Source organism: Sinohyriopsis cumingii, chromosome 2 (assembly GCF_028554795.1).
Source record: "Sinohyriopsis cumingii isolate HCF-2022 chromosome 2, ASM2855479v2, whole genome shotgun sequence".
In the NCBI taxonomy this organism is placed as follows: Eukaryota; Metazoa; Mollusca; class Bivalvia; order Unionida; family Unionidae; genus Sinohyriopsis; species Sinohyriopsis cumingii.
In genome coordinates, this window is record NC_142962.1 from 47,353,591 (window position 1) to 47,366,602 (window position 13,012).

The window sequence follows — 13,012 nt, forward strand, 5'->3', positions numbered from 1 at the left end:
CATTTGAGCTCCTACATATCAAGCATGCCCAAATGCAAACTGCATATATCTGGTCTACCACAACATTATGGGTGTCTGGATCTAAACTGTAAACTAACCTATATGTGCACACAGTGTTATGGGTATCTGGATTTACACTGGAAACTTCAACCTGTATGTACACATAGAGTGTTTGCATAAAAATGCCACCACATAACACACAACCATTATTTATTCTTCATTCTTGCAATATTTTTTGTTAGTTGCTGTGACAATCTTTACCTTATAATGCACTTTGATTTTTGCCAATAGTTTACAATGTACTGCATTGAGTCACGAATAAGTAATGATCATGCAGTTAACTGCAATCTGATTAAAATCAGGTTGCCACTTTCTGTGTGAAGCTCTGACAGCAGCTGCTTAGGGGTCTTGTTCTGGTGACCTAAGAATTAGCCCATGGAAAAGCAGTTTCTAGAAATCTGAAAGTGAAAATCGTTCAGCACATAAAGATGGTCTTCAGTCATACTGCTCAGTATCCCAAACACGATGTAAGTCTTCATCTGACTGACTGATAAAATTAACAATTTTGTTAATGACAAGTCACCAGAAAATAGCCTTTAAATTATTACAGTCAGATTTTCAGGTTGGACAGTGGAGAAAAAATTCTAATCAGACTGGCAGTAACTGATTCAGTGAAGCAAACTTGTACATACCCTCTGAGTAAATCGTTAATTCCCAGCGTATTCTGAGGTGGGTCAGCCATCTTCACATTCTGTGACAGAAGACCTGGCTCTAGCTTGTTTACATTCTGTGACCAGAGATCCGAGTCACCCTGTTCGCACTTTGTGACAAGAGACCTGGGTATAGCCTGTTTACAGACTGTGACAAGAGACCTGGGTATAGCCTGTTTACAGACTGTGACAAGAGACCTGGGTATAGCCTGTTTACAGACTGTGACAAGAGACCTGGGTATAGCCTGTTTACAGACTGTGACAAGAGACCTGGGTATAGCCTGTTTACAGACTGTGACAAGAGACCTGGGTATAGCCTGTTTACTGACTGTGACAAGAGACCTGGGTATAGCCTGTTTACAGACTGTGACAAGAGACCTGGGTATAGCCTGTTTACAGACTGTGACAGGAGACCTGGGTATAGCCTGTTTACAGACTGTGACAAGAGACCTGGGTATAGCCTGTTTACAGACTGTGACAGGAGACCTGGGTATAGCCTGTTTACAGACTGTGACAGGAGACCTGGGTATAGCCTGTTTACAGACTGTGACAAGAGACCTGGGTATAGCCTGTTTACAGACTGTGACAGGAGACCTGGGTATAGCCTGTTTACAGACTGTGACAAGAGACCTGGGTATAGCCTGTTTACAGACTGTGACAGGAGACCTGGGTATAGCCTGTTTACAGACTGTGACAAGAGACCTGGGTATAGCCTGTTTACAGACTGTGACAGGAGACCTGGGTATAGCCTGTTTACAGACTGTGACAGGAGACCTGGGTCTACTCTGTTCACATTGTTACAGGAGACCTGGATCTATCCTGCTTACATTCTGTGATGAGAGACCTGAACCTGCCTTGTTCACATTCTATGATAGGAGACCCAAGTCTATCTTGTGCATAGTCGGTGACCTATGATCTATATCTATCCTTGGTCCACCCTGTTCAAATGCTGTGGCAAGACACTTGGGTCTACTCTGTTAACATTCTATGAGAAGAGACATGGATCCACCCTGTTCACATTCTGTGAAGTGAGATCTGAATCTGCCATGTCTCATTCTTTGACATAAGATCTCAATCTACAATGACTCATTCTGTAACACGAGATCTGAATCTCCCATGTTTCATTCTGTGACAAGAGATCTGACTCTCCCATTTCTCATTGTATGACATGAGATCTGAATCTAACATGTTTCATTCTGTGACATGAGATTCTGGAACTACCCTGTTCACATTTTGTGACCTAACATCACAATCTACCCTGTTCACATTCTATGACAAAAGACCGGATCTACCCTTTTCACATTTGGGCATATTATACAAAAGCACGTATCTTAGTGTTACAAATTTAAAATAAAAAGATGACAAGCTGTCCAAGCAAAACAATATCTGAGTGTCACCAATGCAGTGAAATAGGACTGTTCCTATTGCCTCATTCTTCACCAATAAGTTGTATCATTCTGCCAAAGTTCAACAGAATGCAAAGGTCTGTGTGAACAACCTACCAATGACCCTGAGACTCAGATAAAATCTAAGACAATCTCCACCATGACAGACATAAAAGTTCTCATGTTACATATAATGAGTTACCACATGCTGTAATTTATTTAATTCCATTACAATATATAGGAGCTGTAGAGCATATCTCCATATGTATAAGTTGCAAATGCATATGTTTGTTCCCAAACTTTTATTCAACAAACATCAATACATAAATTCTTCACTATAGTCCAGTATATTCGTATAAAAGTTATAAACCAAAAGTCACAAGGTATTACTCTATGAAGCCTTTCTCCTTTTACTCTTTCCTGAGGAGGAAGAGTTACTGAGGTACTTCCTCTTCCTTGTTTGTCTCTTACCCTTACTTGCACTGGCAGAGTTATCTTCCCTCTGATGTTCTATCTCCACTGGGGGATCAATGGATTTTTCTCCCTCATCTTTTATCTTTGCCATTTCAGAAATTACATATGCAAATTTCTGATCATACTCCAAAATTTTCTTACTGAGGTCATTGATTTTCCTCTCCAGTTCAGAGATAACTTCATTTTGCTCAGATATAAGTTTTCCCTGGGCTGACAATTTCTTGTCCTGTTCTACCATTTTCTTTCTCACTTCAATGAATCTGTTCTTTAATTCCGAGTTTTCCTTACGACACTGCTGAATGTTTGAGCTCTGTGTACGCAGCTGTGTTTGGATTCGTGTCACTTCCTGTCGAATGGATGGCCCTCGTATCATTGGTGAGGAAGACAGCGGCAATACTGAGTTGGATGGACCTAAAGAAAAGGCAAGCAAAATAAATCAAAACCAAAAGCATGCTACTGAATAATGACCAACTAGAAAATGCAATGTTGAGCACTATCTACCATGTTTTAATATCAGTATTAAGGCTGTTCATGACAAAGTTCATGTTAGTTCAACTATCCCTAGGAAATCATTACTGTCAGTCCCACTGTAGATGGGGAATATTCACTGTCACCATAATGGTACTTGAGTTAAGTAAAATCTGAGTTATTTTCATTCTATTATCATGCAGTTTCATGTTATTAATTTAAGCCAGGAAAACAACCTAATACAGATATAACCTATTTGAATATGTTACCGTATTTTCCGGCGTATAAGTCGATACTTTTTGACTTGAAAGTTCAGTCTTCGTCTTATACTCCGAATCGACTTATATATGGATTGTGTCATTGAAACTGCATCGACTTGTATATGGATTACAGTATCCGGTATGCTACTGACATTGCTCTATAATCGGCATAATCAAAAACAGGTCACATAGAAGTACAAATTCATGTTAAATTACTATGTCAATAAATTGTCATGAACTAATATGACTGCGTTTATATTTGTAAGTTCTGTCATTATTTATTTTGTATTCTGCGTGTTTTTTTCTTATTTCTCAAACATAAAATAAAAGAAAACAATTTACCGTACCGGTAAAAACTTCACCGGGCTGCATAGCACACTTACGGTCTATACTCTATAGTGTACTGTACTACTTTAAAGCATATTGTTTGTTCCTAAAAAAAAAGATATGATATAACTGGTCCATTAATATTTGATTTTCCAGTATAATGTTGGACACACGTGAGCAATTACCGGCATAGCTTTTTAATTGATCCAATTGATCCTACAAAGGGATGTAATCCATATTAACTCGAGCGTTCTATGATTATTTATAAAATAATGTAGATCATGCATTCTACTGAATCCCCCAAATCAGATGTTTCTAATTGTATTTGACAAAGTTTCTCAAAAAAATTAGGTTTAAACTACACTAAAATCAGATATACAGATGGACTACCAGTACTCATAGATCATCAGTGATCCATGATTTTTAGTTTTGCAATTCAGTTTAAAGCAAATTGTAATGTCAACACTTCACTTACATTCTTTCTTAACCAGCTGACGATTCGGTGTCTCTCTTTGATTATACCAGTTGTTGATAAATTGGTCTTTGGTTTCCAACAACAATCAAAGCCAGTTGCTGCAATTGTTTAGACCTTGATATTGGCTTTAGCTACCGATACTAGTTACCATATTGCCGGTATCCCATTGTTCTTTATCATTAATCCGCATCAATTACACTACCCGTTTTTAATATCAATGGGATTAAGTACAACAGGAAATGATGCCCACTCCCTTCTCTAGATGTAAATAATGAATTTAGCCATGGGCATTGTTTTCATTGCTATAGTACGGGCACATTTTAATGAGTTCGGTATATTTTGATCAATCTTTTCATAGCATGCACAGCCACGTGGCTCTTGTTGCAATGGATATCATAATTAAAACAAATATGGTTTAAACTAAACTAAAATCAGATATATTGTGAGCGCGCGCGTACTTGTGTGTGTGCGCATGAGAGAAAGAGAGTGAGAGATGAAAAAAATTGTCCGTGTACAAGATCGTTCTTTTATTCAGGGCGGTTTTTATTTGTAGCTTTTGCAAAGAGAAAAAAGACGGTATTTTGAGTTACCTGACGATTGTGATAATCCTCATGTATTACGAGCCTACTATATTCCATTATCAATAAACACCTCTAAATCAACAATTCATTCTTGTTTTAATTACGATGTACATTGTCACAACAACCACATGGCTATGCAGTGTTATTTACACGGTAATTAAACATGCTTAGCGCTTTGGCTATAATTGAAACCAGATTGAGGGCAAGAATCGTCAAATCAGCGAGGCTGCCAGTAGGGAAATGAGGCTTATTTTAGGGAAATGAAAATCTGTCAACATTTTATTGAAGTCATTGTCCATACAAAATTTGTTATAAGGACAAGAGATCATACCCATTACTTTGTATTCGAACTCGCCGATAAAGATAATAGTGGGGTATAGCATTGAATAGATAAGTAATAAAATGTTAATTATATCCAAGTCCAAACAGAACAAACACTTAAAAAATAGTATATGTATATATATATATACCAATCGATTTAACGGAGTCTGTGACTTTCAAACTTACGATAGAAAATGACAAGTTTGTATAAGTTACATTCATAACTACAGGTAATAAAATGAACTACAACATGGATGTGCTTTCAATTATAATAAGACAAGCATGGACTGTTTATTCAGCTGTGTCAATTGATAACAAAATATAGCAGTTCAGAAGTAAAATCACAAGCATGTTAGCATCGGTAATGCAATTTCACGATTGCCGGTAATATGGAATATCATACAACAATACCATCAATATTCATGCAACCGGAAGTTACTACCGGTAGTATAAAATACAAAGCCAAGTTATTGACCTGGTCTCGTCTTATACTCCGAATCGACTTATATATGGATGAAGGATGGAAAATTTACAAAATTGGTCAATTCGACTTATACTCCGCATCGACTTATACGCCGGAAAATACAGTACATGGCTGATCAAATTTTTCATCCACTTGTCCAGGACAAATAGTTTCAGAATATCCACTTGTTCAACATACCTTTAGCCTTATCCCTTAGTGAAATCACTTGCCTAGATCTGATGAGATTTTGTGTCTGGATTTTAGACTATTTTGGCCTCAGCTCTAAGGCAGACCAGTCTGAACTGCACACAGACAGATGAACCTTGGCAAGAAAGTAGGATAAGATGGGCATTTGGAATAAAGAGTGGTCTTCATACAAAAATGAGGGGTCCGTTAAGCAAAAAAAAAAAAATCCCACCTTTTACCCTTCTGCTCATGTGCAAGCGAAATAGCCAATAAAAAACAATGTCTCAAACACAACTAGGCATTAGGTTAATGGGAAATCACTTGGAAGTCGATGTGTTAGGATGTATTCAGAAATAGCCCACAAAATGTGTTTCCTACTCACATTTCAGGCAAAAACGATAAAAACCTCCAGGGGAGTTAAAGGAATTGAATCAATCACATATGGTAATGATGCAGATAAGTTCTTCATATATCACACATTTGATCCTAATTAAAAGTTGGCCCTTCGGATTTTGTTCTGTGTCATGCCTTTATTGTAATGGCAAGAATTTATACTGTTAACAAACCATGACTTTATCTCCAGTCTGAAGGTTTCCAAATGAAATAAGACTTTGATAATCTACCACCCTGGTGTAAAAAAGACCATTATTTTTTGTGTAAGGGACAGTCATCTTAAGCCATTGCTTTTGTGAAGATTAAAATTATTTGGGAATCTAAGTTTATACGGGATCCTACTGTTTGCAACTTTTGTATCACACACCATAAGGCTTCTTAAAACAAAGATAATTATCATATCAGTTTTAAGTGTTCTGATTTGCCAATCATTCAGTTGCTAAACTAAATATATGCAATTAAGCAGCAATAGTGCATGTGCACATGATATACCACAGGATTTTATGAATAAATGCAGGGAGATAGATTCAGCATTCAGTATGCCTGGATGGCATGAATGGCCAGATAAAGGGAAATGAAGCATTCAAATTAGTGCTTCTCCAACTTGTCCTGGACGGGAGGCTTGCAAAATTGCACTTGGCCAACTTTTAAAAAAATGAATAATCGGGGACACTGATCTATGGGACTGAATAGACCTGATGTCATAAAAGATATTTATTTTTTAAAAACGTTCAAATATGGAAAACCAACTGCACATAATTAACTGATAAGAAATTGTAAAGTTTCTATCTACATGGTCAGTAGTTATATCCTTCCAGTTTTCTGAAAATCTATTCCACCAAATTAAACCTGTACAAACCTTTACAACATGAGAGTTAAGGTATTTCACACAGGTAAATTAATTTCAGTTAGAAGTAAGGCTCTTAGAAGAAGAGAGATTACTCAATGCAAATTCCTGCATAAATCTGCACCATATTTACTAGTCATCGTGTAGTGCTGAAACTTGGTTGAGCTCTCAAATGGGCATTTCATGTACCTCTGTCCCCTAAAATATGGGGATCTGTTAAATACAAGCAGGATGCCATCAGTTTGGGATGAGAAAATGTCCCATGGGCTTGCTCAAGATGCAACACTGATTGTGGATATGACTTGTATTAGGTTGCCATTTACAACAATTTTCATCAATAAAAGGGACAAGCTAGTGAAAATTTAACACATGCCAACTTTATGCACAATGCCTTGCAATTACCCACAGTGCCTTGCAACACAAGTCCCTTGAAGAGGCTGACACTTTACTGGGTGAAAAGAATTTCCAGGAATTAAGACCATTTCTTCCTTTTGACTGTCAAGTGCTGAATCTATCTCTATGTTTTTCAGAGATAACAAGATTTTCAAAGTAGCCGCTGTGGTTTTCCTTTATGACAAAGTAGACATCATCTGAAGTATTTTTATGAAAACCCCATATCAAAATGACCATCCATTCAGGAATGTAGTGACAACAAGATTTTTTAAGAAGTAATCATGGTAGCCATATTGGATGTACAACTGGTACCATTTTCATGCAGAACTTGGTGAAAAACCCGTCACAATGATCATCTTGAGGGGACTAGTGACTGGAAGATTTTTAAGATTGCCATGATAGCAGCAATATTGGATGCAATTACTAACACTATAGTGATTTGGGCGGTTGGGTTTAATCATGTATACAGTATGCAATTACAGTGCCAAAGAAGGATGATTACAATTACGATTATAGAGCTTATAAAATCAATAATTACAATTAAGATTACAGCTCGCACTCTAACTGATTACTGTATTTCATGTAATTTTTGTACTCTACAAACAATTATTAACTTCAGAGTACAAAAAATTATAAGTAAAATAAATAAATATCATTTTGTGGTACTGACCATGTACGAAAAATAAAGGGATTGTAACTGAACAAGGTCTACAGAACAAACGATACTCAACAACCTAATGGTAGTAACATACAAAATGAACACAATATTTCTTGTCTCATTCATTTCTCAACTTAAAAATCTAATTAAAATAAAAACAAAAGTACCAAGATAAATTTTGTTCTTATGAGTGAAAGAGAGAGAGATGACTGAAATGATAATGTATTAAGGTGCAAGCTCAACTGTGTTTAAGGTATACTTTGTGGCTGTTACATTGGGCTCTATTAGTTACGTGTATTAGTTATTGGTAATTGTATGCAATAACATTAGCCCTTTTTGTCAAAAGTGGAACTTGTATTTTACAGCAATAGTAAATCATCAAATTGCAATAACATATTTAAAAAAAGAACTCCAAAAAAACTTATTTTTAGTTGATGCATTTGTGTGCTTGTGTGTGTGTGAGAGAGAGAGAGAGAGACAGGATAGATGAAACAACATTGTGTCAGTGTGCACGACCGTATTTATTCAGGGAGGTGGTTAATGAGAGAAAAAAAATAGATGTTACAAGTTGATTGTAATCTTATTTTCAATTATCTGATGATTGTGATCTTCCTCATGTACAGGGGGCCTTCTATATTCCATTATCAATTAACACCTCTAAATCAAAGATTCCTTCTTGTTTTAATTGTCAAAACAACAACATGGCTAAGCAGTGTTATTTAACGCTAGTAAAACATGCTTAGACCATGGCCAGGTTATTCCAGGTGAAACCAGATAGTGGGCCAGATTAAACAGAAGAGGTCAAATCAGTGAGGCTACCAATAGGGAAATGAAAATCTGTCAGTGCTATCAAGGCCATTGTCCATACAGATGTTGTAAGAACAAGTGATCACATGCACCACTTGTTATTCATACTTGCCAATAAAGATAACAATGGGGGGGTGTATAGTAAAATAGATTTGAAATAAAATGTTAATTATATTTAATTCAAAACAGTACAAGCACTTAAAAGATAGTATATATACAAATCAATTTAATCAAGTCAGTGGCTTTTAAATTACTACAGCAAATGATTTTTTTTTCTCATTTCATGTTTGTATGGCTCTAATGAAACAATAAGACTAATTGAACAAAGGTCTATGGTTCTTACTTTAAAATGTACTGAGATATAAATTTTGTTGGACAAGGAAACATTAAAGGGCTTCTTTTTAAAATGCACATGGTGCTTTGTTACGGTGACTTACTTAAATAAAGAGCCCTAATTAAATGATAATATTTAATGATATTTAGTGTAAAGTCTTTAGTCCATTTGTTAATAAACATGCAACAGTAGATACCGGAATGACGATGAGAGTTTATGCATCAATCATTGTATTTTCTCACCAATAAAGAAGACAAAAAAGGACGAATCGATGAATGAGAGTAGATTCTTAATTAAGAGAAGATTTGCTATTTAAACCAGAGACTAATAAAAGCCTTACTGCATGAACATAAATATTGATTATTTCTTTATTTCTTGATCTCCTTTTTCAATATTTGATATGATACATGAAGTTAACAAATAGGTCGGGTCAGTTTTAATTGAGGCAACAAATGGTTATGTTTTTCATTTGGAATTATACGAGACATATTTTCAACAAACAATGTACTTGCAGTTTGATGTATCTATATCGTACATCTGTAGTTTTTCAAAGCTGTTTGAAATGTGATTTTCTTTGAGTCAAATCAGAATAAATCAAAACATGTGGTTTGAAAAGTAATAAAAGAAGGATATCATCAGTGATCTGTCTGCATGTTGTAATTTGACGTATCAATATCTCACATTGGTATTTATTTCAGGCCATTAGAAACGTGAACTTCTCTTCTAGATTCAATAAAGAAAACCTCAAAATATGTTGTTAAAAAGTAATAAAAGAATGAAATAAATTAAAAATGGTGATTCTTTCATTTATCAATCTTCTGTTTCATTATCTGATGACTCAAATTTACAGGAAGTTAACAAACAGTCCAATAAGTTTTAATTGAGGCAACAAATACTTGCTTTTCATTTGGGATTATATCAAACATATGCTCAGAAAAAATATATTTGTAGTTTGATGTATCTAAATCGTACATTGGTATTTTTCAAAGCCATTTGAAACATATAAATAAATATTAATAATTTACTTGTCTTTCAGTATCTTGAAAATAAATTCCACATTTCATCAGCATGATCAAACCTTTCTCAGGGAAATTACATTTTTGACAAGCTCATTGGGCATCTCAGTTGGAATATAGGAGGGGGCCTGGTTTGAAATTAGAAGGTCCAAGGTACTGGGCGATTTGGATTTTTTGAGCACTGTACTTTTGAGCAAGTACTGATTTTCTGTTAGAGTATTCACAAAGAAAGAATTCTGATTCTTATGTTCAATTACTTATTTCAACTCAATATTACTCACTATGCTCATGCAAGCGAGAATTCTTTTTTGGTCAAATCATGTATTCACTGATATTTCAACTTTTTACTCATTACTGGATAATGTAGAAAAAAACATTCCTTCAAATGAGACAATTACTTAAGGTAATGAATGCTGCAAATTCTACACATTAGTTGAAGCATACTGTAAAGAGTCAAGGACAGTCTTCATGCAGTACAGTGAAAACTGTCATCCTTACCAGGCTGTGGCTCAGGACTGGTTGTTGGGTCTGAGAATGGAAAGGGTAGTGTCACTGCTGGCATCTTGGCTTTAAGTCCTGGGGCAATTTTCTCTTCAAAATGCTCCATGGCCATTGAGGAAATGTCCCGCAACTCCTGCAGAAATTCATGGGACCGTGGTGGCTGTTCCATCACCTTCAATGCCCCAAGTATGGAAAACAGCTCATCTAGTACCTAACAAAGGGTGTAAGAATGACATTATAGCAATTTTGCACATAAAAGCTCATACGCAGTTAATCTGCAAGTCAGAAATGTAAACCAAAAGATATCATCTATCATTCTGTTTGCTGTATCATAAACTATACAGCATACGAATTATCTGTAATGGTTTCAACTGTTGAAAACTTGACATTATATGTTGAATTAAAATGGTGCCTATGGCGTAATTTAACAGTGACTAAATGGATTTCAATGTTTCGAGAATAAGTGAATAATTCTATAGCTTCCCATTGGTTGTGCTAGGTCACATACGCTCAATTTGATGCAAAATGACTAGTGTATGCTGTCATGTGGGGTCTATTGCAACATATAGTATATAAGGAGAAAATGAAGCATTCAGATTCATTGCGATTTTTGAAGTGATTAAACCTTATTGTACTCCTGTTGTAAGTCTGCAGACGTGTTTTATGTTGTATTTAGATACTATTCAAGAGGAAAAACATTTGTGCTCATTATTTGGACAATAATATTATTCTGGAACTGTTATAAATTTTCAAAGGCATTCTGAACATCACCATCTTAACATCATGGTTCTTGGAAGACCAGTACATTTCCGGAACTGAAATTTATAAGGAACTTTTCATTCAGTTAGGACTTTCATATACCTTTATAAGGACTAGTCCAGATTCATTTCATAATACTGTAAAGTTCCTCTTGCATTATTAATTTATACGGTAACTTTGATAATTACACTGTTTGCTAAGTTTTATAAAACTTGCTGGTTTTGCTTTGTTTCTGTTACAGTAAAACCTGTTATGAGAGACCGCCCCTTCTGCCAACCAAAAGCGGTCTCTCAAGAGAGGTGTTCTCCTGTAAGAGGTGTGTGAAAATGGACTGGTTTTCAGGGTCAGTAGTTAGCATTGTTGAAAAATAAATACATGTAATACGCATACTCACTGTACATGTATCATATCCTTTATTCATAAATCTTGTTAAATATTGCATGCATTCTTCTCAAAATAACTTTATATAATAAAGATATACATCTATCAAACAACATGAATCAAATTTATATTTGAACATCACATGAATGTGTAAATATATTAGTACATGTACATGTATATGATTTATGAAATGAATAATAATAATAATAATAATAATAATGAGGACTTTGTATAGCGCCTAAGCACTTTACAACATTAGACAACACCTATAAGATAAGAAACATAATAATATTATTACAAAAACAAACAACATGAAATTAGAAAAACATTAAAAAAAAATTAAAAAAACATGCTGAGAATATTTCAGGTAGGAAACATTATTAGGTCTTTAAGTTTTTTCTTGCAGTCAAAATAAGTGAGTTTACCTGGGTGCAGATGAACAAAGGTAATATTTATCATATCCATAAGGTAACTTCACATGGCCATACATTTTTGAGTTGTTTCAAATGTAACAAAAACTGCAGTTAGCTATGACATATGTATTTTTATCTATGCATTTAATCGCTTTTCTTTAAAAATTCCATTATACTTCTTTCTTGACATTAATTCTTTCTTCCAGGGTTAGAAGTTTTCTCTTTTTCACTGGAGGATCTGCCATTGTTATTAGTGTTGATGTAGTAACGACTATAAGTATTTTGGTTTTGATCATATATATCATACCAATGAATGAAACCAAAAGACATAATTAACTCATAAAGAAACAAAATATTTGTTTTGAGATGAAGTTTAAATCACTTGGCATTATAGCTCAATAAATAAAGGTTGCAACCATCTGCACCCAGGTAAACAGATGGTGGCTTGGGGAAACACTTTAACGAAAGAAAGAAATAAAACAAAAAGAAATGATTCTCACTTATTAGTTATTAAAGACAAAGAGCTCATTCACCCACCCCCAGGCATTACGGATTAACTGGAAAGACAAAAAATGTACTCAATCCTACACTGAAGCCCTTTCAAAAGATTTCTCACTTGGACATTAGGACTACTGGCGCTGTGTGGGTTTTCACAAAGATAAACTACAAACCTCTAAATTGACTGCGTATGTCCATCATAATTCCCTTTGATGAAAAAATGGTTAATCTTACATGACTTCGGCACTACAGTGATGGTTAGTGACATGTACTTTAGTCTGGTTTACTACAGTTTACAAATAACACCATACGCTGGACTTGTAAATTTCACAAAACTGGTAGCTAGCCAATTTAGTTTTGTA

The 13,012-nt window shown here is 35.1% G+C and overlaps 1 protein-coding gene across 1 annotated transcript in view; it reads right to left on the reverse strand.

Annotated features, from left to right (window-relative positions):
* Window positions 1-2,382: 2,382 nt before the first annotated feature.
* Window positions 2,383-13,012, reverse strand: part of LOC149804775 (F-box only protein 28-like) — a 28,864-nt gene continuing 18,234 nt past the window's right edge. The window contains exons 3-4 of the mRNA XM_089944381.1: window positions 10,597-10,810; window positions 2,383-2,980 (exon numbers count right to left, since the gene is read on the reverse strand). Coding sequence (XP_089800507.1) covers window positions 2,487-2,980; window positions 10,597-10,810 — 708 coding nt within the window. The 3' untranslated portion in view covers window positions 2,383-2,486. The remainder of the gene's footprint in view (window positions 2,981-10,596; window positions 10,811-13,012) is intronic.